Source organism: Equus przewalskii, chromosome 16, assembly GCF_037783145.1.
Source record: "Equus przewalskii isolate Varuska chromosome 16, EquPr2, whole genome shotgun sequence".
Taxonomy (NCBI): domain Eukaryota; kingdom Metazoa; phylum Chordata; class Mammalia; order Perissodactyla; family Equidae; genus Equus; species Equus przewalskii.
In genome coordinates, this window is record NC_091846.1 from 49,756,367 (window position 1) to 49,783,845 (window position 27,479).

Here is a 27,479-nt window from a genome sequence, read left to right on the forward strand (position 1 = left end):
CAAGACAAATAAATCACATCCGTTACCTACATTTGCAAATCTTTGGCTCCACCTGCAAATCCTGGAAGAGGTTGCACTTGGGAGGAAGAGAAGCCCGGGAGAAGGCCTTCCCTCATCTCTGCGTTTCCCCCCAAAGGGGCTAACCAGCTCCTCTTTACAAAGAGAAATTTCTCCTAAGAAATGTAAACCTAAGTCATGTCCTAGCTCTCAGAAAATGGGTTTTTGAGATCCTACACCTGGTCGACTGCCACAGCAGCGTGATATGTAAGTTGTTCCTAGAGACAGAAATGGGAAATGGTAGGAAGCAAGAGCGAAGCTCACACATGAAAGGACAGCAGGAGTTGCTGCCAAAACAAAATTCAAAACTTTGTCTGGGGCCCCTGTTGGCAGTCCTCTGCCATCGTCCAAGTTAGAATTGATCTCATTAACATCAGCCCAAGTTAGTCCAGTTTGAGAAAAAACGTGGAAAAAAGAGGCAAGGAAAGGACAGGATCTCCCCTCAACAAAAAAAAAAGCAGATAGAATAGATAGATGCATAGATAGGTATATAGATGCAGATATGTGCACATACAAAGTCCTTAATTCTTCTGTTCATTTGTTATTATTTCAAAATAATAAAAATTTTGTGAAATATTTCCAGGGAACCTTTGGCATCTAGACTACGACCAAGAGGAGGTGCCTCAATGAACAATCACACACAAAAAATGAATTGAGCCCCTTCTACACATAAATCCGTTTTAGCAGCTTTCATATATGTTATTTTATTTAGTGCTCAAAACAAAACTGTGAAGTAATTCCATTTTACAGTAATAAAACTGAAGCATAAATGGATTCTCTCACAATCCAGAGGCCAGATGTCCAAAATCAGCATCGCTGGGCTGAAATCAAGGCATTGACAGGGCCACACTCCCTCCCGCAGCTCTAGGGGAAAATCCTTTCCTTGCCTCTTCCAGCCTCTAGTGGCTACAGCAGTCCTTGACTCATGGCCCCACCATTCCAATCCCTGCTTCTGTGGTGGTATGACCTCCTCCTCTTCTCTCTGTGCCCCAATCTCCCTCTGCCTCCCTAAGGACATTTGGGATGGCATTTAGGGTCCTCCCAGACAACTGAAGATAGTCTCACTTCAAAATCCTTAACTCATCAATATCTGCAAAGACACTTTTTTCACAATTACAGGTTGCAGGAATTAGGATGCAGATATCTTTTGCCAGGGTAGGGTAGGGGCATTTTTTAAGTCTACCACACGGACCAAGACCACAGTTCAAGAATTTAAACATAAGGAAAGAAAATGGTGAAAAGAAACCTGAGTTTTCCACAAGACTCACACAACGTCCTCATGTCATGATTGTAATGTCAGCTGGGGTCTCAGTCACAATGATGTTTATGGATTAATGGATTATCTGCCTTCAGGCAACCATTGACCAATTAACAAGATGATTTCTCTACCATTTGTCTAATAATAAAGATATTTGTAATGAGAGGGGGCAATGTCTTACCTGACACTGAAGTAGGACAGAACGTGTTTTCTCTGATTATTCTTCAAGGCTTTTTACCAAGGCATTTCAGCTTCAAAGTTGCCTGGAGACCAACGGTTTTCTTAAATCGTTCACAGGATATTGTCACTGACACAGGTACAAATAAGGAGGCAGAGTTTATTTCAAAAAATGTCAGGTGAGGCTCTGAGAAAATACCAGGCCAGCCTCTGCGTCGCTTAGCTTTCAGCTGCTAATGTATGTAAATAAGCCCATCCTGGGGCCCAGCTGTTTTATGTTGAAATGTGCTGATGAAACCAAATTGGGATTTTAGAGAATGCAAATCAAATTGTAAGCAAAATTACTGAAATACACCAGCCCTCCTTTGAGGCATTATAGGCCAACCCAAGAAAAATGACTAATGGGCAATAATACACAGTCCTGACAGGAATCATAAGCTAGGAAGGAAGTTGCATGTAAAAGAATAATAAAGAATATTAAATTGCCACCAGGCCCTGCCAGAGACAAATGAAAACAGAACAGATTCTCACCACCAGTCACTTACTCAATCCCTTTGAAAATGTCCCAGGAATCTGCAGACAAAGAATGCTTTCACTCCAATTCCCTTTCTACTGGAAAGGAATGTTTTCTCAGGAATGTTTCCAAACTGAAAAAGGCAGATAAGGGATGCCCCTCTGAAATGGAGGCCGGGAGAGGCACCGTCCTGGCCGGTTAACCATCCTTCCTTGGGCACCAAGAGGTGAGAAAACTGGCTGCCTTTATCACCCACTTATAGAGAAAATATGCACTTTCTCCAAAATATCTGTAGTTTGGTGGCTTTTCTTCTCTTATAATGTCATTCTTTCTTATATATATAAAATATGAAATAATTTTTAATAGTCCATGCAACTCAATATTATTTTTACTCCTAAGTGATTCCTTTTCATCAGAAGGTAATTTGGGGTCTCTCTGAAAGTTTAAATTGAAAGTTCAGCCATGGGTCATTAGTAAGAAGGGAGCCCCTGCCTGCCTGGCTCTGCCTCCCTAGCATCAAATTGTAAGCAAAACTCAGTCTCCAGCTCCTAGCACATAGACCAGCACGCAGCAACCCACACACATCCCTGCGAAAGACGGGGAGCAAAACTCCAGGACAGAGGACAGCAGCCCCTAATCTCAGACGGCAGCCCATTTCAGAGTATTGTTCTAGTTGCCCTGTTTATTCCTCCTTGATTTTATTGACCTATTAGGACAGCAGTTCTCAATCATAGCTGCATTTTAGAAACACTTGGGGAATGTCTATAAACATACTAGAAGTCTAGAACCCACTCCCAAACACTTGGACTGAACTGGTCTCAGTGGGACCCAGGCATCAATATTTTTCTTAATTCCCTAAGTGATTCTAATGTGCAAACAGATTTGAGAACCATTGTTCTGCCTGCTAGCTTCTATTATTTTTTGCTTTCCATGCCTTGCCAGACTTTCTTCCACATTCACCTACCCATATTTATGGGGTGTCTTCCTAGGGTCTCTTAACTTTCATTTTGCTCCCTGAAGCTATGGTACCATCTCGCTGTTCTCCAGACTTGATACATTGCATGGCAAGATTCTGTTCAATTCTTTTCCAGGTTCTGGCTTCCCCTGACTTGCCCCAACGGGACACCCACCAAGGTTACAAAAATACCTTAGCAAGGGTCCTCCTACCCACCAGCCATTTCCCTCCTTCACTTTAACCCATATCAAATCTGACAAGTCACATAACCCTTTCCTCTTGGAATTCAATAGCATGCAACACTTTGGGCCACATTTGGACTAAATGCCTCACCATGGCTATTCGCCTGCCCGCCTATGCATTCTCCTTTCTATCACAGGGCTTCTCAAGTTCAGGACTATCACCACGTAGGGCCAAATAATTCTTTGTTGTAGGAGGCTGTCTTGTATATTAATAAGATGCTTAGCAACATCCCTGGTCTCTGCTCACCAGATACCAGTAGCACCCTTCCCCCAACTTATGACAACCAAAGGTGTCTCCAGACATTGGCCAACGATCCCTTGGCAGAGGGAAGAATTGCTCCCCCCACCCCGACCCCATTGAGAACCACCGCTCTCTCTGTATGTCCAGTCTCTCAAACTACTTCAATCAAGTTGGTTCCTCTGCCATCTGGCATATGTATTCTTCCCAGTTTTGATTTTCACCCATGCTTACAATCCATTACTCTGAAGCATCTTCTTCCTCCTGAGTTGGCAACCTTCAGCTTTGATTCAACTTTCCAAATGATAAAAGAAGCTCAGACAGATTCTCACATCTGCTGGTCATCCTTAACCCTCCCATTGCAGATGAATGCTAGGAGGATTCTGTGGAAGGTCTCCCAGTATAGAGTTCCAATCCATGCAGAGTCTGTTTATTCTGATATCTCCTTAACATCACGACTATAATTTTTCATTACAAACTTTTGTTCCAGAAATACTGGCCTTATGCCATAAGCCTGACAAACACTAAATGAATTTATATAACAATGAGAGTGTTAATAGAACATAGACCAAGACCTTTCTTAACTTTAGAAATGCTAAGTTGGTTCCTGACTCTAAACGCTGTCACCCTCCTGAACAATTTTTCATTCCTTCCTCTAACAGTGGAATGGGAATTATAATGTCTTTGCAAAGTCCTTTAAAATTCCAAACTGGGTGGAGTTTCATTTGAATTCACGTACCAACTCTTAATTAGTTGAGCTAATGGAGAGGGACGAAGCACCAAAAATAGAATATTTACATAATACAAATTTAAGCTCATACTGACACAAACACACATTCTCAGATTTTCAGAAATTAAAAGGTTGCAAAAAGTTGTTAGACTGATTTTATTGCATGATTCATAACGCTTCCAAATCAAGAATCACTAATATGTTTGAGCATTATCTTACTGGCATAACAGAAGCAGAGGAGTGACTTTCCATATTTCTTCATTATAATTGGAGGTGATTTCAATGTCAACATTTTTTTGGTAGGTTTATATAAGAACCTTTATTCTCTTTATAATTTTTATATTTTTCACATTATCTTCATTAAACTCCTATTATTTTTGATTGTAACAAAATACACAACATACAATTTACCATTTTAACAATTTTTAAGTGTACAGCTCTGTGGCATAAGTGCATTCACATTGTTGTGCAGCCATCACCACCAACTATATCCAGAACTTTCTCATCTTCTCCAGTATCATCAATTTTTAACAGATAGCCCCTCCACTTTGTCTACTAATAATCTAATATCTTTTTTTTTTTAAAGCTTGGTACCTGAGCTAACATGTTGCCAAACTTCTTTCTTTTTTTCTTCTTCTCCCCAAAGCCCCCCAGTACATAGTTGTATATTCTAGTTGTAGATCCTTCTGGTTGTGCTTTGTGGGATGCCACCTCAGCATGGTCTGACAAGTGGTGCCATGTCCGTGCCCAGGATCCAAACTGGTGAAACCCTGGGCCGCCAAAGCAGAGTACGCGAACTTAACCACCCAGCCACGGGGCTGGCCCCCGCTAATATCATTTTAAGTTAATTTCCTGTAGGTCTTATTGAAATAAATGTAAAGTCTACCAAAATGATTGTTTTGAAGAACAGCATTTATATAGGTTTATTAATTAGCCTTTCTTATATAAAAAGGGAATGCTCATCTTTTTATAGCTACGCTTCATACATTCCCACTATTCAATGCCTGACTAAGCCTGTCCTTCCACCATTTCCCCTTCAACAATCTAGGGAACTTAACATGTGCAAAGTGCTTTTGGTTGCCTCAAACAGTACAGAGACAGAGCACAGGATTGTTGACTAGAGAAGTATGTTTCTGTATCTGCAAAATTGAAACTTTTTTTAACAAATGTACTCTATTTTGCTTAAAAAGATATCATGGACATTGGTTAAAGGATATCAAGACAAAGACATGCTCATCTGTTTTGTTCTGTTTTTGTTTTTTTTCAGCCTTTAGCTTTTAGACTACATCATTTTTGGTTTAACAGATGCAAAGTATTAACTATTAAGGAAGACAGAAGCTCCATAAAGCTTTATTAATAAAGTTTGTTTCAGCTTCCCATAGCCCTAGCTTTATTAATAAAATTTATTTTAGTTGTACATCTCTCATAAAGACTATGGAAACTTTAAAATACTATCCAACTATCACAAAACTCCAAACTTTTGGATTTTTTGAGGATTGAGGAAAACATTTCTACATTGTTTTTTGTACTAGAACTGAAGACACTCTCATTTTCTGAAGAAGACTTTCATGTCTGAAGACTGAAGTGGATGGCAGTGGTGATCTTCACAGAGCTGCTAACAAGAATCGCCACAGAACTCCAGCCCTTGTGTAAAAGTTCCCTATAAGGAAATGTCATGCCACAATTAAAGGAGTGAGTACAGAGCGTGACAATGTTAAGGTCAACCTTTTTTAAGAGAAGGTGACTCCCTTCTCTCTGCTCTTTCTTGGCTAATGATTATTTCTGGTTTATTTCCTATAGATAAATAAGAGCTAATATGGTCCTCTTAACTGGGAAGTTGCTGGTAGATTTATCAATTATGTCTAAGTCCATAAAGTAACTGGATCAAAGACAAATGGCAAAGGATTCAAGCCCCATGGATTCTCTTCACCTGTTAGATCCAGATACAAAAAGTATTGACCTGCCTTACTTATCCCCAAATTGACTCAAACCTGGAATTAAACCATAGGATAATAATAACATGAGACTTTTTAAAGAACTCTTCTAAGACACTGGGAGAAGGAGACTATAGACTACAGAGGAGAAACACGACAACAACATAATAAACTTTCACTGTTGTTTGTCAGAGTTAGTCTGGGCTGCTATAACAAAAATATCATAGACTGAGGGGCTTAACAAACATTTCTTTCTCACAGTTCTGGAGGCTGGGAAGTCCAAGATCAAGGAGCTGGCTGATTCGGTGTCTGCTGAGGGGCCACTTTTTTGGTCCATAGATGGCCAGCTTCTCATTGTGTCTTCACATGGTGGAAGGGACAAAGTTGCTCTCTGGGGTCTCTTTTATAACAGCACTAATCCCGCTCTTGAGGGCTCCACCCTCATGACCTAATCACCTCCCAAAGGCCCTGCTTCCAAATACCATCACACTAGAGGTTAGGATTTCAACATGTGAATTCGAGGGGGAAACATTCAGTCTATAGCATTGTTGTTGTTCCTTACTCACATTTTAAAAGTAACATTGCCAGATCTAGCTGGCAAAACTTTGACCTAACGGCTGTGTTTCTGATGTTAGCTCACGGAAAGAACTTATACTTTGAACACACGTGGCTCTGAGCACAGAAAAAAACAACACCTCCACTATTGTAAGGTCAGGGCATCATTGCACAGATCATTTATTTTTTAAAAGTCTTCGCAAATGTCATTTTTAAAACCCACAACTCACTTGAGGCCAGCCCGGTGGCACAGCAGTTAAGTTCGCACGCTCCACTTCAGTGGCCCAGGGTTCGCAGGTTTGGATCCCGGGTGTGGACTTATGCACCATTTGTCAAGCCATGCTATGGCAAGACATCCCACATACAAAGTAGAGGAAGATGGGCATGGATGTTAGCTCAGCAAAAGGAGGAGGCTTGGCAGCAGATGTTAGTTCAGGGCTAATCTTCCTCAAAAAAAAAAACAAAACAAAAAAACCCCACAACTCTCACCAGCAGAACACTGGGAACAGTAAACTCCACCGTTACAAGGAGGTCAAATTTCTTTCCTACAACTCTTCAGAGGCACCTCTTGAAACTTTCTAGTTAAGATTTTCAAAAGTTTGTAACAAATAACAGCCCCAGGGGAAAGTCTATAATATAGCTGTCAGTAAACTTGACTTCCATCATAAAATGGAAACATTGTTGAGAGTTTTGACTTCTAGAGCAGCTGCCACCTAATTACTATTCAGAAAATAATACCCAAATCAGTTTAGGTTTTCTTGTAATCTCTGTGACTTTCAAATCAGATAGAAAGATAGTAATTTTTATGTATTTAAACTTTTTTTACATTTAAACATTTTTATGTATATAAACAACAGTTATAATTTTTCTCCCTAATATACAAAAAAGAATGAATTAACATAAGCACTCATTCATTTATTCAACAAACTTTTATTGGTGATCTATTACATGCTAGGCACTGCATTAAGCCCTGAGGCAAATATAAAGAAATAAATGGGTTTTTTCCACCTCCTATAAATGGCCAAATAGATGTCAGGATGAGTGAAGATTAAGACTATACCATAAAGGAGAAGCAAGCAATCCAAGTCACCAAGGAGTCTAAATCCTGGTGTCATTTCCTTCCCATTCCTCTCACTCTAAACTGTGTGATTTTTATTCAATGCTTTTCAAAGAAGATAGATAAAGGCTGAACGAGAAGACACTTCTTCTACCCTTTTCTTTCTATAGGCAGAAATTAGGGTTGGCTCTAACCTTGGATTCTTCCCCTCGCCTACCTAGAAAGTAACAGAATGGAGAGAGATAATGAATTGAATAGGAATAATTTGTAAACAACTTAGGAAATGTTCCCAGTTACTGTGAGAAAAGACAAGTCCAAATAACTAATTTTAGAATCTGTCATTACTGTGCTCCATCTTTCCCACTTTGAAAAACAGGGAGAAAAAATCATTTTAGTAGCTATTATATGTATTTTAAAGAATTGTGGGGGAAAAGACAGTGTTCATAAAACTCCAAACATGCAAAGTGTATAAGGCCCAACACTGCTAAGTTTCCTGTGATGTCCAGTAGTTCCAGAAGGACAGGCCCTTTAAGTGGCCAGTTTACCATTTTGCTTTCTGTTTTTGAAGGTAAAGAAAACATACCTGAATGGAGAGGGCTGTGTCTCATATATACTAGGGGCTGAATTAACAATTGGAATCTGAAAAGAGGAGTTGGTATGTCAGAGTTCTTGGTGTATTATAATAGGTGCTCAATAAAATACCTACTACTTAGCACTGCACTTCCAAGTTATTTTATTGTTATTCGGCTCCCTTACTAATCCTCAGCATTTACTCATTTCGGTGTCCCTATCACATTGGCAAAATCTGGCACATAGTAGGTACTCAAGAGAATTTGAACGACAATAAATACTGAATGGCTGTACATGGGGGAAAACTGCAGCAGCCAAGTTAATAGTTGATGGCCTAAAGTTGCCCTGAACACCTCCTTTCTGCTGAGCCCCTTAGGCCACTCCTAGGAGATCTGTGAGTGGAAAGAGAGATGCACTCTGGCCCCAAATGGACACTCACCTTGAAATTTCTTATGTGAGCAGAGTAAAACAGAGAACTTAAGAGACTAACATTTCCCCTAAACCATCCATCAAAACGCAAGGCCAGTATATACCAGCAGAAGTTCTCAACCCCATCACCACCACCCCACCACCAAGTTCTTAATGGCAGAAGAGGGTGAACTCATCCCTCGGATCCTATAAATTCAGAATATCTTTAATGTTTAGCATTTTGTCGTTTAAATTCATGTATATTTATGTTTTCTATAAAATGAAATAGATCTTTGTAAATCACTTACCAGTGAAATGGTTTAATTCCCCAACTCTTATATACACATCTCAATCGGTCAAGCTAATATTCCAGGAAGGTGTTCCATATTTATTCTATAGCTTCCATCCTTTACCAGCTCCCCGAGAGGTGCCTCATTAAGAAGTATGGGACACATTATGGCTTCTCTTCATAGTCTATATCCCTTAAAACTAAGTGTCAGTCATGATTCATTAAAAAAAAAAACAAAAAAAGCCAAAAACCTAGAATAAAAATGGAAGGAGGAGGAACTTCAGAAATAGAAAGGAAAAAAAAGGCATGTGGGGGGTTTGTCCTCAAGATGAAAGCTACATAAGACTTCATACTTGTAATGTTTAATGATTCTGGAGTTATTTCATCCCACCATCATCCCCATTCCCTCAAGAGCTTCCAAGGAATCCTATTCTTTCCATAGCCCCTGAAGAAGAAAAAGTACCTCGAGGTCATTCCTCTCTTGGCATCACTTCATAAAAAAAGACTCAGATATATTTGCATATATGAAAAGAGATATTCAATATAGCATTCTTTGGAGTAGAAACAAAATATCTAGAAATTTAAATGCCCATCAAGAAAGGACTGGTAACATAAATGGCAGCACATCCAGACAATAGCATGTCATGCAGACTATTGCGTAGCTTTCAAATAAAATGAAGTGGATCACTGCTCCACGTTCACGCATGCATCGCAAGAGCTCCAGGATATGTGGTTAAAGAAAAAAGTAAGGCACAGAACAGGTATAATTCCTATTGAATAAAAAAAAGGAAGGAATATCTCTATATTTATATATGTATAGAATGTCTCTGTAAAGAGACACCAACGGCTGTCCCAGTGAGAAATTAGAGGTTATAGGAGGAGTGAGATTTACTTTTTATTATCTACACTCTTGTACTGCTTACATTCTCCATGATAAACCTTTTAAAAACTAAGATTGTATATGTATGTGTATTTATACACACTTTTAAAACAAACACTATCTAGAGGAAGTACGGCAAAAGCAAAGAGGAAGGGCGAAGCCAGCCTCACTCTCCCCACCCGGCTCTTGGCTTCCTGTGCCACAATCCAGCAGACCCGGGCTGGGGTCCCTGGCTCCATCTTCTGTGATTTCTCAATCTGGGAGGCACTGTGCTTTCTTTCAAGAGGAAGGACATCAATGACTGGAGATGATTCAGGAAGGAGCCCCCATATTAAACATGCAGATCCTCTCCCAACATTCTTTAGAATTTTATCTTCATGAAGTGTACTTTTAATTAAGACATGTCCACAGCTTCTATTTCCTTTCCCCTACAAATTTTAAGAGGTCATCTCTACCTACATTCCTCATGTTCAAAACAATCCACATAGGGTACAAATACAGGTCAAAGGAAACATTTGTGAAGGACCTTTCCTCCACACTGAGTACCAAACCACCTCGACAACAGGCCTTCTTGACCATAAACTCTGGGGAAAGAGCCTATTTGCTTCTGGCCCAGCTGGCCAATTACACAGTGAGGAGTTCTGATGGCATAATGCTCACCATTAGTCCCACAACAACTTTGGAAGCATTCCCAGAATTTAGAGAACCCCTAAAATGAAATCAGACCAGTGTTCCAGCCAATCCATACCCAGGAACCAAGAGAAATAACTAAAGGAGTGAATGTTTTATTCTTTAGTGTTTAATAGAATACATAACAAGTCACATAATCTATGATTCATTAGTTCACACACAGGGAGGAAAACAGTATCGAGTACTTCTGTTATACAACTGGTTGTGAACGGAGAGAACAAAAATCTTTAGAGCATTTAGATGATTGAAGAAATTTTCACTTAAAGTTTGGGCATGTCTGAAAAGACTTCATCAGTGTCTTTTTTAAAATAGAGAGGGATTTTTTTTTTCTTGGCTTTCTGTTTCATTAGAAGTCTGATAATCATGATTTTTTTCCTTCTTTCTGCTATTTTGAGAAAATGGGTCAGTGATGTGTATCACTCAGCATATAACACTTTCAACAATTCATAATCCCAGATAGCTCTATGGGAATCTTAGAATGTTCAGCAGGTAAGTTTTTCAGATGCCCAGAAAAATTTAAATAACATATAATTTACATCTTCAAAATTAACATCCATGATGGATGTTTTAACTTTTTGTCATTAAATGTCACTAATGCTGTTTGAGTTGTCACAAATGAATTGTCATCATCCGTATTTGATAGTAATAGCAAAACTCACCTGCCTATAAAGTCACAAAGACAGTTGCATAACAGCTTACACTACAATTAATGTTCACATACTTCAAAACACTTAAAATTAAAGAAAACCTCACTTGGGGAAAAAAAATCACAAAATGTATAAGGTGACAAGAATTCTTGGTCAACTAGTCCATCTTCCTACCACACAAGATTATACTCTAAATTACATATTGTGGTTGAATTTCTTTTATCTAAGTTTCAAAGGCCCCAGTAGAGAATCTAAAGCTTCAAACAGTAATACTTTTAGATTTCAATTGTCCAAAATTGTGACAAAGCAAAGTTAACTTCAATATAACTTATTTCTAAGAAAACTTATTTCAGGTATTATAGCCACTGGAAACACAAGAGTATTGTATTTATTTCTCGAGAGACAGACTTCGGTCATCTAGGAAAACTAATTTCAGTTTTTAAATGAGTTATAGTAAGGGGAAAAAAGTCAAAGGATTTACTCTGGTAGGTTTATAATAAAAATATTCAGTTTACTATTTTAGAAATTTAAGTCAATTGAGTAAAGTATTTATGACGTAGACCATTAAAGAAATTCTTAAGGAATTCAACCCCTCAAGTCAATACTTATGCCTGCACTATAATTTAGCATTTTTCATGTGGAGTACAAAAGTCTTTTGAATACTAGAATTTACCATAATTTAAAAAGTAAAAAGTTATCAAAGCTTCACCTTAAATGGCTTCAATGTAATAATAACATTCCATGGAAAACTCCAATAAAAATTGAAATATGTTATTGAGCATTGCCAGTTGCCCATTTTGTCTGAGAATCCACAAATTATGCATTTCCTCAGAGACGTAAGAGGCCCCATATACATATGGATCTGGTTTGAAAGAGAAGACAATTTTGGCTAGTATTATAAATTACCACTTTGCTATCAATGCAAAAAAACAAATAAGAAATACAAGAATAAAAAATGGTATTGAAAGGGAAAAGAATTTTTGTTTCACACCTTCAAGGAATATTTTCCATAACATATAATTTGAAAAATTAGAATGAATATGGTTCATAGTCTACATGTACTAAAAAACAGACAACTTGTCAAACACTTGGTGCAAAAGCATTGAACATGGTACCTGTTTTTTAACCAACACTGTCGACAATTCTTCTTCTTTAAAAATTAAATTTATTAAAATCAAATGTCATTCAGTTGTACTTATGAACCAAATGGTAATTAGAGCCATTACATATGAAAATGCATGCTACACTGAGTCAGATTAATGCAGTCATAATTATGTGAATAATTTATGAATTCTCCCAGGTGATTTGAATGGTGTCTTTGGAGAGCTTACTCAAACAGACTCTCAATATCCCATCCAAGCTCATAGCTGACAATCAACACTCCAGCCCACTTTGTAGATGGTTAAGGGTCCTTCTGCGGCCCAGAGCACATGGAGGCGAAGTGTCCCAAAAGTACCCATGCCAAGTCATCTTACCTCAGTTAAATCATCTACCCAATGGAAAATGAGTTTCCTCCCCAGCCTTTACTTTGGGCTAAAAGTAGAATGTTTTCACAAGTTGACTTCCAACTTTAGAGAGGACATCATCCCTAGAAAAACAGGGGGGTTTACTGTCTCTAACCATTAATTCCCAGCCTTTCAGATCATGAAAGGGGTAAGCGGAGTACTGCAGGGCAGCAAGGGTATGTGAGAGAGAAAGATGTGCATGCCCAAAGCAGTGGAATAGTTCACCTCAAAGTTTTACAGGATAAAATTTATAAGACTTGAGTGGCAGAGACAAAACCTTAGTAGTTTCCCATGACTCCTGGAGTTGTGAAGATTTAACAAGGAAAATCAGAATCTCGGAGTCTTGCCAAGTCAATGGTTTTGATCTGTCCCAAGATGTTCTCAATTCTGTGCTTTTTGTTGAACAATCTAAAAGAATACCATTCATGGAGGAGAAACCTCTGTGACACTCACTTTTGGCCACTGAGCAACATTCCTAAATCACTTCAGGCTTGAAACAGAGATAAGTTCTGATGTATTATTACCGAGTCTGAGAACACACTCAACACATAAGCAAACACAACCTTCTGGATCTCTGCTTCCATTTCTCTTACAATTACAGTCTTTGCATATAAAGCTAACTTTACTTTTCTAACAATGTAACTCCAATAAAGACCTCAAATCTTTCTCTTTCCCAAGTTAAAAAAAAAAAAGGAGTGGATTAAAAATACAGGTACCTTGATTTAAGGAGACAGTTAATCGTATATTATTAGTATACAACTAATATCTAAGCAAAAAAGTATGGAGCAAACTCAGTTTTACGTATTTTTTTCTAACTCAACTTCCCCATAGACAAGGATATAAGAAACTCATCAAAACATGTTGCTTTAGTATATACACCATCTGATGCAAGTCACTAGGGGTAAATATAGGAAATTTTATAGCATTAGTAAATGAATTAAAAAACTAAATGATTCGTGTAAAATGTTTATATATGGTATATACAGACTGGATCGCATGAATCTAAGAATAAAACTGTTTCAATTCTTAACACCTGTTACAGACATAGTAAGATACAGTACAAGATTCATTTTTAAAAAGAAGGAAAAATAGCGCTAATTTAAACACTGAAAACGACTCTTACAAAATCTTTAAAAACGTACTTCGGATAAAGATGTTGAAACAAATAAAAAAAGAAAGGCTTCTCGGTCATCACAGAATATCCAAAGGAGCCTCACAGCATGAAAGACAAGGAGTCGTTTCCCTCCACTTATGGTGTAGACAGGATGTGCAGTGGGAGTTTATTCCGTGTTCGCGTAAAGGTATAAGGCAACCAGGTCTCCTTCTGTTTCTGTTGCATTTACCTCAAACACTATTTTATTGCTCAGCTCACTTTTAAGCACTTTTTTGCCTTCAATTAAAAATATTCCATTTTACAGCTATCTACAGATGGGCAGCCCATGGAGCTTCTATTTCTCTGCAGCTCTATCACTCGAAAAGATTCCATCTTAACTTCAAAGAATCTGCATGAAAGAAGTGGCATTTTCAGGTTTGCCCAGAAGTCAACACTGACTGGGCTTGGAGAAAGTAAGGACTTTTAATAAGAGATCTTAAGTCTAACTAACCGAAATCAAACATATTTTGCTCAAGTAAATAGATCTTAAAAATCAGGATTTATAATCAACAGGAAAATAAAGTTCACAAACTAAAACCCTACTGGATAGCTCTTTGGTTAGGTTATGTAAGTATCAGCAACTTCTAAGTTTAGGACTCAACACAGTTAGTTCAAACTGCCAGTTAAGAGTAGATCTCTTAATCTTTACAAAACGCTTTGCATGTTTTTGTGGACTATTTTTTTAACGTGCATGTACTCAAACGGATGGTACAAACTACCAACTTTCAAACAATAAATGAGTATGTCTGCTCCTCCCATCCCACCCCTCCTACCCTCCATCCTCCCTCCCCACCCGCCCCCCTCAAGTTTGTAGAGCTGAAGTCCTACTCCCATTCTCTGCAAGAAGACGGACTTTGCTAACACACCCACGACGTGCAATACTACCCAGCTCCGACCATAGTCACTGCCAGCTGACTTCCCGCAGCGTTTGGTGACCCGGGCTGTCTTGCCCCTATCAGCGGCAGTGCTCTTTCTCGCTCTTGCAATAATGGCTGCCGTGTCAACCCGTCGAACCAAGGGCTGCTGGCGGTGAGCCGAGGAGAAAGGGAGCCTCCCCAGGCAGGAGGGTAACTTTCTACAAGTTTAAGCCCCAGGCGGAGACTCTTCATTCTGCATGGAAAAGTTACGATCCTTCATTGTGCCTGCACTAGATTCTTCCACTTCTACCTGTAACTTTTCAGAACTTTATTCATTTATAGTCACTGGGATCCTAACTCCAGGTCCACAGTCTTCCATCCGGCCTTCTAAAGCTCTACCTTGAAAGACGGTCAAAAAGACTAGGTAACGACCTTTTAAAACACTATTCCCAAACAGTGCTATCAATTCTGAACTCTTCTACCGCGAATGAGACACAAGGGCTTGAAAAGATTTCAAGGAATCTTCCACAATGGACAGGGTCCAATCAGGTTCTGAACAATTCAGTCACTCGCAGGTCCTCGGGGACTCCGTGGCCACGCTGCCCCACTAGATCCAGACTGAAGGGCAATCCGGGGAAAGGGGAGGTTTGAGGCACGGGGAAGAGGAAGCCTGGGGTAATGGGGAGGGGGGTGTGTCTGAGCTCTCTCGGTTAGTGGGGTCCAAAGAAGACGAAGAAGCCGAGAGGATTCGCGGCTGCAGCTTCTGGAGTGGGGGCCGAGTGAGTCCGGCCCAGCTACTCGAGCTGGGGGACAGGGGGAGGGGAGGCCGTGGCGCGGGAGAGGAGCTCTATAATCCTCTCCCGGGCAAGAAGGAGGGGGAATGGGCGCGCTGGAGTCGCGAGGGGGTCTGGGGAGCTCACTCCCTGCAGAAGACGTACTCGGTGTAGCTGGTCCAGATCTTGTCCTCGCTCTGGTCGGTGCTGCCAGCGAAGGCGCAGGTGCCCGTGGAACTGCACGCCACCATGTGGAAGCCCGACTCGGATAGCTTGTCGAAGGCTTGCTCCAGGAAGTTGAACTTGAGGTAATAGCGGGAGGTGTAGCGCTCCGGCGGCCGGTCGGGGTCCCGGCTCTCGTTCAGGGTGTCCCCGAACACCTCCTTGGCCAGCGACGTCTTGCCGCACACGGTGATGCGCGCCACTCGCCGGAACTTGGCGTCCGCCTGCGCGTCCCGCCCGATCGTGTAGGAGCCGCGGTAGCCGATGGTGATGTAGCCCGAGCGCCGGCTGCCGTCCAACGACTGGGACGGCGTGAGCAGCGGGCCCGCCGCGCCCCCGGACGGGCTGCGGCTAGCCAGCTCCAGCGTGGGCGACGGGGCCCCGGCCGAGGCGCCCTCCTGCTGCTCGGGCTCCGCGTAGCCGAGCGGCAGCAGCTCATCGCCCAGCGAGCCCTCCTTTTGCACCCCGCGCCGCGAGGGCGGCGGCGGCCCGGGGCCGGGCTGCTGGGGCGCCCCGAGGCGGCGCACGAGCTCGGGCAGCTCGAAGTACTCGGCCTCGCGCTGCAGCCGGCTGCGCTCGGGGAAGTAGTCGGGCAGCACGAGCTGCAAGTCCCGTAGGTAGTCCAGGATGTAGCGGAAGAGGAAGCCGTCTCGGTCCAGAAAGAAGCGGCCTTTGCTGTCCCGGGCCAGCTCCTGCGGCTGCTGCTGCGTGAACATGCGCCAGAGCAGGGAGTCGGGCACCGACACCACGGTACAGCGTCGGGTCACATACACCTGGCCCCCCACGTTCAGCTCCACGATATCGGGGAAGAGCGGCGGCTCTGCCGAGGACGACGAGGAGCCGCTGCCGCCCCCGCCGCCACCCCCGTTGGGTAATCCACGTGTGCTGTCCGCCAGAGCCATGGCAGAGAGGTGGCCGGGCTGGGGTAGTCGCAGGGAGCGGGACCGCGCGCGGGAGCCGCCGCTGCCTCTTCCGGACGCTCGCTCAGCCCTGCGCCCCGGCCGCCGCCGAGAGCCGCGCGGAGCCGCGCGGTGCGAGCGCGCCGCTGTGCGCCCCCGAGAGCCCCGCCGCGCTCCGCCCGCCCAGCCGCGCGCTCCAGGAGAGTGCCGGGTCGCGGCCGGCGCGCCGCTTAAGTAGAGCCGCCCGCTCGGGCGCAGCGGCGCGCAGGAGGCGTGGGCGGCTGCGGGCGGCGCTCCCCGCGCGGCGAGCGGGCGGGCGGGGGCGGGGAGGCGATTTGCATCTGAGCCGCGCCCGCCGCGGGCTCCACCCCGGCTCGCGCGCGCCCGGGGCGACCAGACGACGCGCTCCAGCCCCTTCCCGCTCCTGCCCAACTTTCCTCCGCTGCCACAGCGAGCCGAGCTCGGGACGGGCAGCGTCGGAAGACAAGCTGTCTTTGGCAGGGCAGAGACTGCGCCCCCTCGCCTGCTAACTCCACCCTGGCCCGGCGACTCTGGAAGGAGGACCGAAACTTTCCGGCTTCCCCCGCCCAGGAGTGGAAGTGCTTGGCCGCTTCTGGAACCGGCCGCTTTAAGCACTGGAGCTGTGGCGCGGTCCTAGTCAGTCGTTGTGTTGCTGAAAGTTCTCGAGAGAGACGAAAAAAAATCTGGAGAGACCATAGGGCCTCCCCAGCCCGGAGGCCGCCAGGATGGGTAGCCTCGAAAAAGCCCTAGAAACAAAAAGTTAACCGTGGTATCCTGCCGTAGAACTCTCTCCGATGGTTTATTTTCTGGGTAAAGAGACAAACTCGCTGGTTGGGAGACCTCAGAATTGGAAGAGATGAATTGAAATGGCAGTGGGGGGACTTGAGCGAGCGAAAGAGTGACTTGGAGGCGCGGTCCCGAGGGCCGACGCAGCCCCCTCCCGCGGCGCCTTCGAGGCCAGGCTGCAGCGGTACAGGGAGGCCGAAGGGTCCTCTCAGCCCTCGCCTTAAAACTCTAGGGTTTGTGGACCTCGCGTAACAGAAAGCCACCTTTCAGCGCCTGCGCGTCTATCCTCCCCAAGGTCCAGGCGTCCCTGCTCTGCCGCGCGCCGCGGTCCTTCTGTTCCATCCCGTCCAGGTCCCCTCTAGCCTCGGGGCTTTTGTACGTTTGACCCACTCTCCAGATTCCGTCTGGTCTTCCACCTCCTGCTCCCTCCACAGTCTCCTCGTTGCAGCCCAGGGGACTCCTCCCCCACCCCGGCCTGGCTTCGTAGGCGGGTGGGGCCTCCGGAATGCTCCCTCCACCCGCCCTGCCTGCATAACGCCCAGCGCATTCTGAAATTTCGTATTTGTGAGTGATTATCTGATCTCTGACTTTGATAAGTAAGGTGCTCCTGAGCCCTGCAGAAAGAGGACAGAAGAGAAGGGAGCGATGGACGTTAAGAATCGTGAGGTCTTTGGATGATCACATTGTAGTGTAGTGTATTTGTCGAATTATAACGCTGTACACTTGATACTTGTATAATATTATATACCAATTTTATCTCGATTTAGAAAACAACCACCGGGACAATGAATATTTGTTGTGCAGCCGCTGTTCGCCCGCGCCAGGTGGTGAAGAATGAGAGGTCGAATTGGCGCCAAAGCGCTGTGAGCGCAACCCGGTGGGCGGAGGGTCAGAAGTCTGAGTGGTTCTGGGACCGTCAGTCGACAGACGTCAGTCAGGATAAACCAGGCGAGATCTTTGTTCTTGATGATAGTGTTTACCCTTTTATGAACTACCCCATGAGCTTTGCAGTCTCCTCACAGATAAGTGTCATCTTTACTTTGAAATGTTTATGTCTGCTGAACAATTATCTCATTCATGTCAGCGTGCTGAAATAAGATCAAGGCCCGAAGCAGCTCGCTTAATTGCAAGTACAGATTTTGATACTGAATATATTTGACCACTTTTGGGGGGGTTTATTCTTGGAATAAGTAATAGATGACACAAAACTTCCACATTCCCAGGAGGCTGAATTTCTAGTTGGTTGTGCTTCCGTTTGTTGTATCAGTGTCACAGGCCGGACAAAACCAGTCTATTTTCGATAAATCCAAGAAAAGCCTTCTTTGTATCAATTCTGCACATAGTTTTGTATCATTACTTTGTTCATTGTGTCAGCAACGAACTCTCCCAGAAGCTGCTGGCTTTAGTTACGTGAGCCCCCCTGCTGTTTCCTCGGGCCTTTGCACTTCCTGTTTCTTTGCTAAGACTCCTTTCCCCGTCTCCCTCATAGCTTTCTCGGCTTGTTCTGGCTTGTTCGGGTGCCTCCCTTCTCATCTCCTCCAGGTCTCGGCAGCAAGACCTTCCCTTGGTCACCCTGTTTAATAGATCCCGGACCCACTCCAGCAACATCTCTTTCCCGCTTTGTTTACTGTTTCCCTGGGTTAGAATATAAACTCCAAGAGCTCAGAGATTTTGGTCAGCGTGATTCATTACTATATCCCCAGTGCCTCGAACAGAGCTGGTGTATAATAGGAGTTCAATAAATACCTGTTGCCCATTCATTTATTCCACCAATATGTATTACATGCCTACTACTGTATTCCAGGCAGCATGTGAAAAAATACCCTCTGCCTTCTTGGAGCTTTCAGTCTCATGAGGGAGACAGATAATAAATATATAGAGAAGTCAGTCCACTTCGGGTAGAGATAAATACCTCGAAGAAATAAAGTTGTGAAATGAGATAGAGGGGATACTACTTTATATAGAGTGGCTGGGAAGGCCTCTCCCTGAAAGTAATGTTTAAGCTGGATAATAAGAAAGAGATAGCCATGGGAAGTTCTGGAGGAAGAGCATTCCAGGCAGAAGGCATAGCAAGTTAAAGGTGGCTGGGTCAGAAATGAGCTTGGCACATCTCACAGTAGAAGTTTGTCTGTTGTGGTATCTGCTTGTATCCTGTGACTCTCCAAAGTACCCTCTAGGAGATCCATTCAAGATCAAATATGAGAGGGATGGCGTGCCTAGACCCAAGCAGTGTGCTACCTTCGTTTCGTTCTCTACCAGCTGACATAACGTATTTGTTCATCATAAACTCATTGACTGCAGGAAGCCATTGGTATTTCCTTATAGAAGCCTAGGTTGTGCATGAGAAGCATAATAATGAGTGAAACAAGTGATGTGAGACTGAAAGAATAATTTTCTGATAAATTTTGTGTCTTCTATTTCCTGCCTTACTGGTTGTTGTCAGGAAATTCAGGAGGAAATATAATTAGGGAACTTCAGTGCTGGGACTTAGTGTTTGTGGGGGAAGGGAGGATGGTAGCCCCTTAGCTTCTTCAGTCTGTTAAATATGCTTAATTGTCAGAGGGTACGGGAGGATTTGGGAAACCACTAGCCCTGTGTCTAGTCTCAGTCGAGTTTCTAGTGATGGATACATGGATGATCATTGTTCCTTTGCAAGTGACTGTTTGTTTCCTAGATAAGAGGCAGTGTCCCTTGGAAATGCTTTGTCCTTTTATCCTAAAGTGTAGGGCATTGGAAATATCTCTGGACCTCATTTTCCTCTGATTTGCATCTTCTCCCACCTGCTACCTTCTCTTCAGTCAGCTCCCCCTCCCCCACACACCAACTCCCAATGCACTTGGTAAATATTCTGCCCTTGAAAGATTTGAGAAGGAATGAGGAAGATTAAGAGAAATGTAAAGTTAAAAGGAGAGAAAGAACTGGGGGGAAATAAAGCGAGGATTGAATGAATTTAATATATGTGAAAACGATCTGTACGCTGTAAAACACCATTCAAGTGTCACAGTCATGATTTCCCACTGCCTATCGTGGTGCTTGACGAGTCTGTTCAATGAATACTGAATGAATACATGAATGGCAGAAACATTAAAATGAATGCTATAAGGAAAGGGGAGAAGAAATAGAATCAGGAATTATCCCAAACAAATGTTTATTTCATTTCTCATCCTCCCAGTGTGTGTGAATCGTTGCTGTATGCAGGCTTTAAAAATCAGTGACTTTTTGCATTCAGAGGAAGAAAAGAATTGGATACAGTAAAGTTAAGTAAATCAGGGGATAAAATTATCTTAATAAAGATTTGGTAAAAGATATGCCAATATCTAGTCTTAAAAAAAAGAGAGAGAGAATGTTATATGAGGGACATTGCCAAAACATTAGGTCTAGAAAATAAAGTCCCAGTATTGCTATTATATGATTTTTATACTTAATAGAACTGGAGAAACAAAAGTTAATAATGTTGGAAATTTTTAAATTTTTATTTCCATTTCCTTATAAACAGTATTTTAAGCTTTTCCAGGAAACAAGTAGCAATATAATAGCAAGCATTTATATAGCACTTACCATGTGCCAGCCCTGTCACTAGAACTCTACCCATATTAACACATTTAATCCCCACAGTAACTCTAGGGGGTTGGTACTATTATTACCCAATTTTTAGAAGATCTTATGAGGAAATAAGTGGTGGAGCCGGGACTGGAACCCAGGCAGTCTGACTGTAGAATCTGTACCTTTAAACACTGTAATTTACAGCCTCTCACTTCTTTAAGTGCTTTACATGTATTAAGAAATAGGTTCTATTTTTTCCCCCCACTTTACAGATGGGGAACCCAAGGCAAAGAGAGGTTACGTAGCTTGACCAAAATAACAGCTATTTATCCCTGCTAGGGGCAGAAATGGTATTCTAACATCCATGTGCTTATGATATACAGGGCTGGTAACCAGAAACTCAGGGTAGCTGTGTAACTGTGAAAGAACTAGGATTAGGAAGGAGTCAAGTCCTTGGCTCTCGTTTCTGCCTCCTATTGATGGCACAATCCTGCCTCAGATGGGACTTGCCAAGGACATATTTGAGCCCACAGATACAATGGCACACCATTGTCCTACTCTTTGCCTAACTCAGTCCTACACACCATAAATATTTTATTTCTGGCTCTCTAAAATACCATTATGGTTTGCGGAGTACCAGGTTCTTAGTATGTTTATTTAGTTTTATTCTGATCTCATTAACTCTAGATAAGGACAGAGCACGTCCACGGAAACTGCTGAGATCCAGGTTCCAGTATATAAAAGCGAGAAGCATCCAGTGGGCTTCAGGCACTTGTAAAATTGAAGAAATACATTCTACTTGTGGCTTTACATCTCAAACTCAGCACAAAAATAACTGGACCTCACACACATGGGTGATTCTGGAATTTCTGACTAAGGCTAATTATTAACACCACTGATGTTTCAAAAGAATTTGAAGGCCTTGGTTTCAAATTGTGGTATTAAACTTAGAGGTTAGCTATGAGTGAGTTACCACATTCTATTCCAGTGCTTCACTGTTTTGAGGGCTTTCCTATTGTCAGGTTCTTGATTAACACAACAGTTTTGGGAGGTTCTATTCAACAGTGTCACAAATGAAGAAAGAAGCTCAGAAAGTTTAAGTGACTTATGCTGCCTCTCACGTAGCACCGGATTGCAAATGGTACCACGCGGGTAGCTGGGGTGCAGTACTGACCTGCAAATAGATGCTTCCTGACTCCAGGTTCAGTGCTCTTCGAACTCTTGAGCAGCCCTATCAGTCTTCTCAATTTAATGCCCCAAATGAGGGTTATCATTCAAAATAATCACCTTGGAGACTGTGCGCTTCTTTGAGAGATGTCAGAATCACTCACCATTGTTTTGCACATCTGTTTACGAATTTTCTTCAGAGCCAGTTCACACAAGAACATCATTCCATTACTCTATACTTATCCCAAATTTGGGGTCAATCTCTTTGTACAAGGCTGTAAAACGGCACCGCACGGCAGGACAGACCCACGTGACTCAGAATAAATTAGGGCAAAGTCAGTTTTCATGAGTGTGAAAGTAAGGTGAGGATGATCAAGTATTCACCTTTTGACATTGGGTTTTAAAGATCTCATCCCTGGAGTTCTCTAATATGCTGAATAGTATTGAGTTTAGGTTACTCACAAAGAAGAAGGGCTGATTCAACTGCAGAGATTTTAATATGTGGTTCCAGAAAGTCTGCATATTTCACTGTGAGGTTTGGACAGGAAGCCAAGCCACTGGCTAGACTATAATGGGTGACTTCTTATGTAATTGTAAGACCATTTTTTGATATAATTAAGGAGGGATAAAAAAACCTTTACCCAATTTGCTTTCCAGTTTCTACAGAAATGTGCATGATATTTCACAGTAGGAGAATGGCCTCAAACGTTGCTAAACTTTAAATTTATATTGCTTAATATGATTTGGTTTTAGAAAATGTTTCTTTTGCTAAAGTATAGATGAGAAAATCCTACACTTTGGAGTTGGATGAGCCTATATTCTTCTCTTGACTTTGTTGCTTAAAATCTAAGGTATTGGGCAAAGTTATTTAAATATTCTAAATTTTGGCTCTTTAGCTTAAAACAGAGCAAAAACACCAACCCCGTTGGATTCTTGTGAGATTAAATGAGATGATATAAAGCATTTCATTTCGCAGTGTCTAGCACATAATAGACACATCCGAAACATAAGTTTCTAGCTCCACCTCCCATGCCCGTCTCCATCACACATCTGTCATCCAAACAGTTCCTCGCTGAGATGCTTACCTTGCTCTTCTCTTAGTGTTATTTCTCTTTCTCTGGGATGACATCTCCTCAGTAGCATCTGAAATGGACAAGGTAAATGGCATTTCATCTGCTGTTCCCCATTCTTCCCAGTAGTCGGTCATTTCTCACAAATTTTTTCTCTGGTTGGAAGATTTAGTCAAAATCTAGACAGTTTGGAACTCTCTGTTTCAGAGTTTATTTCTCATCCTAGATTTTGCAACTCAAATGACAATTAATAAAATTGCATAGTTTTATCTCTAACTAAAAGTTCAGCCATGGCAACATCTGGGAGGTAAGGTCTGGGAAGGGGTGTGCAGAGGTGTAGGAAGGGGGCCTAAAAAACTCCAGGTGTTCTTAGACTCTGAAGAGAGTGACTTCCTCTGTGTGCAGAACCCAGGGGCCTAGGCCAGAAAATGATGAAGAACCAAGCCTGAAGAGGGCGGAGCAGCAAGAGCACCAACCCAAATGGCAACTGTAGGGTTTCCCCATAGCTCCCAGGCTGCAATGGGTCCACAAGAGGAAGAGCACATGTGCATACTGTAAAGGAAGCAGAAGTTTGACATCACAGTAGCAGATATTACTGGAAGAAATATCAACAGCACAGGAGAAGTTTAGCTCCTCTTCACATTGCATTCAGCATCCCTTCAAGTAATTATGAAGTGCCTGCTGTGTGCCTGACCTTGCTACAAGTCGTGGATGGCTCCACAGACCCATGGTCCATGAGAATCTGCAATCTCAAAGTGAGTGGCCGGCAATGGCAGGTCATTGAGAGTTCCACATGTCACATGTAAAGATCATAAGGATGGAATTTACCTTCCTATGTGAGTCAGGGTTCTCTGGAGAAACAGAACCAATAGGATAGATCTTTATATCTATTAATTAATATACATACAGAAAGAGAGACAGATTGATTGATTTTAAGGAATTGGCTCATGTCATTGTGAGGACTGGTAAGTCTGAAAGCTAACTGGAAATTGAGGTGACAGTTGAAGTGGAGTCTTGAGTCTAAAATCTGTAGGGCAGACAGGCAGGCTGGAAATTCAGGCAAGGTTTCTATGTTACAATCTTAAGACAAAATTCTTCATTTTCTGGGAAACCTCAGTTTTTTGTTCTTATAACCTTAATTGATTGCATGAGGCCCACCCACATTATCGAGAATTATCTCCTTTACTTAAAGCCAACTAATTGTAAATGTTAATCACATCTTCAAAATACCTTCACTGCGACATCTAACTAGTGTTTGACCAAACAACTGGGCACCATTGGTTAGCTAAGTTGACACATAAAATTAAACATGATATTTTCCAGAAAGTGTTTTATTAGTGGTGAAACTAAGCTTCTTTTGAGGAAAGATGCCTGTCCGTCAGCAAGAAGCCACAGTTTCGTAAGTTGTAAAGAACTGATACTATACTCATGTTTAGTGTAAGAGCATCTGGGATTACAAGTTTATTCCCCTTAGTCACTCTGTACTTATGATCGAGGAGATTTTCAGACAGACTTGTGGGATCCAAGCTGTGTGTTAACAGAGAAGCTAGAGTGGTCCCTCTCACAGCTGCGTGCTGTCGGGATGGAGGGGCTCTCTACTCCATTTATAGTGCCGTGAGCAGAGATAAAACAGGGGTTTGGGTACATCACATTACATATGTAAATGCTCACTTATTAATGAAGGTATTCTCTACTGTTAATCTATTATGTATCATTTATTAATGACTCTCTAAAAGAGGCGTAAAGAGATCATAGGGGAAGGAAGCATTTCATAACTAAATTGACGATGCCCAGTCCCCTCCAAAAATCACTTCTGCCATCCTCAAAGTACTTTCTAGTCTTCATTCTCTCGGGTCTGTATGAGCAGGGCGTTAAAGGATTGACCTTTTTACCCATGAATGGGAGACAAAGAAAGCTTGTTCTGCATTTCAAGGAGAGAGAAAAGATGTTCCCAGAAAATAGAAACTAGAAAACTTAACATTCCTTTCCCCCAAAAATCCTTAATGGATTATTAAGTAGATTGTTTACAAGCTTTTTAAAAAGAGAGAGAGCGCATTGACCTCTGGAGCTCACCTCAAGTAAATCAGGTCAAACAAAAGGGAAAATTTCATTTTGTTGATTTTTTTCCCTTGCCTTCCTGGACCTCACTGCTAATCTCACAAGTGTGGTAATATTCGAGGCACGGTATATTGTATTTTTGCAAGGCATTTGACAGCGCACTCATGATGTCTTTTTGAACAGTTTAGAGAAATGTAGGCTGGATAATATCAATTAGATGAACACATTTTTGGTAAGACAGGTCTATTCAAAGATTGATGATTAATGGAATAATGTTGAACGGAAGCGAAAGGGCTAGGAACAAGATTCTGCTTTAGACCTTTTCTACTGGACTTTTATCAACAAATTAAATGAATATGTAGGAATCATGCTAATAAAATTTATAGATGACACAGATCTTGGTGGGCTAACCAATCCAACAAATAGGAATTAACATTCAAAATTATCCACATCAGCTTCAGCATCAAAGAGAAACAAATAAGAGAGGATGTAGTAAGGATAAATGTAAAGTCATGCAGTTGCTTAAGATGCAGCTTAACAGAAGTTCAGGTGAAAAATTATCTGTGACTCTGCATCAGCTGCAAGTTCAAGAAGCCAATCAGATGGCATGTCTGTAACACACGCACATACACACACTCAGAATTCAATAGCTCTTAAAAGTTGGATAGGGAGCCAGCCCTGATGGCGTAGCAGTTAAGGTTCAGTGTTCTTATCGCTTCAGTGGCCCGGGTTCATTTGCCAGTCTTAGAACCACACCACCTGTCTGTCAGTTTCCATGCTGTAGCGGCTACTCATGTAGAAGAACCAGAATGACCTACAACTAGGATATACAGCCATGCACTAGGGCTTTGGGGAGAAAAAATTTAAAAAAGAGGAAGAATGGCAACAGATGTTAGCTCAGGGCGAATCCTTCCCTGCAAAAAAAAAAAAACAATCGGAAAGGACCTTAGAAATTATTGAAGTCAAACCCCTCATTTTACAGAGAAAAGATGAGCATCCAATAATAGAAACACAATATGTGTATGTTTTATTGTAAACATCACAATCTTAGTAGTTATTTTATTGTGGTCTTGATTTGCATTTGTCTGATGATTAGTGATGTTGAGTGCTTTTCGTATACCTGTTGGCCATTTGGATGCCTTCTCTGGAGAAATATCTATTCAATTCCTTTGCCCATTTCTTAGTGGGGTTTTTTTTTTTTTTTGCTGTTGAGGTATAGGAGTTCCTCATATGTTTTGGATAGTAACCCCTTATCAGATAGATGGTTTGCAAATATTTTCTCCTATTCTGTAGGTTGTCTTTTCATTTTGTTGATTTTTTTCCCTTGCTGTGCAGGAGCTTTTTAGTTTGATGTAGTCTCATTTGTCTATTTTTCTTTCATTGCCTAAATGTCCATCGATGGATAAATAGATAAAGAAAATGTGGTATATACCTACAATGAACTATTATTCAGCCTTTAAAAAAGAAGGAAACCTTGCCATTTGGGACAACATGGATGAGCCTGGAGGACATTATGCTAAGTGAAATAAGCCAGACACAGAAGGACAAATACTACAGGATATCACTTATATGAGGAATCTAAAATAGTCAAACTCATACAAGCAGAGAGAATAGTGGTTGCCAGGGCCTGGGAGGAGGGGAAAAAAGGGAGGTATTAGTCAAAGGGCACAATATTTCAGTTATACAAAGTGAATAAATCCTAGAGATCTACGGTACAGCATAGTTCCTATAGTTAGTAATGCTGTATTGTATACTTAAAATTTTGCTAAGAGGGTGGGTCTTATGTTGTGTTCTTATCACAAATAATAATAACAAGGATTAAATAAAGAGCTATTCTATAGGAAAGAGTGTATTTCAAGGAGTGTAAGCAAGGTTGTGAGGAATGCAAAAACAATATAATGGCAAGAGAGTTTCTATTTTAGCCTAGGATATAGTAGAATAGCTTAGAAGGGAGTACTGTTTGAGGCAGCATGGCAGCTGTATTCTTTCCAACACCAAAGGGCAAAACTAGGGCCTACAGGTAAAACTGATTAAAAGGAAAAGTTCTGGTTTAGCTTAAGAAAAACCTTTTGAACAACCAGAGCCACCCGTGGGTGGGAAAGGCCATTTCAACGTGAACTGGGTTCCCATTCCTGCTATAGATCTAAGCTGTAGACCCACTGAAGACAGGAGACATAGAAGGGATTCATGACTTGGGTTAAGAAGCTGCACTAGATGATCTCTA

General features: G+C 42.1%; 1 protein-coding gene and 2 long non-coding RNA genes across 3 annotated transcripts in view; 1 reads left to right on the forward strand and 2 right to left on the reverse strand.

Annotated features, from left to right (window-relative positions):
* LOC139076484 (uncharacterized) overlaps positions 1-27,479 on the reverse strand; it is a 312,829-nt gene that overhangs the window by 222,608 nt on the left and 62,742 nt on the right. The window contains exon 2 of the long non-coding RNA XR_011528138.1: positions 23,213-23,270. This is a non-coding gene — a long non-coding RNA (uncharacterized lncRNA). The remainder of the gene's footprint in view (positions 1-23,212; positions 23,271-27,479) is intronic.
* KCTD12 (potassium channel tetramerization domain containing 12) lies at positions 10,634-16,928 on the reverse strand. Its single transcript, XM_008526028.2, has one exon. It carries the CDS (start codon positions 16,611-16,613, stop codon positions 15,633-15,635), a length of 981 nt encoding a protein of 326 aa, XP_008524250.2. The 5' UTR covers positions 16,614-16,928; the 3' UTR covers positions 10,634-15,632.
* On the forward strand, positions 16,977-20,725 carry LOC139076483 (uncharacterized). Its single transcript, XR_011528137.1, has 2 exons — positions 16,977-17,981; positions 18,185-20,725. It is a non-coding gene; the product is annotated as an uncharacterized lncRNA (long non-coding RNA).

What these genes read in the sequence shown, in the direction of transcription:
- KCTD12 (XM_008526028.2), bottom strand. Translation starts at nt 16,613, where the DNA reads ATGGCTCTGGCGGACAGCACACGTGGATTACCCAACGGGGGTGGCGGC.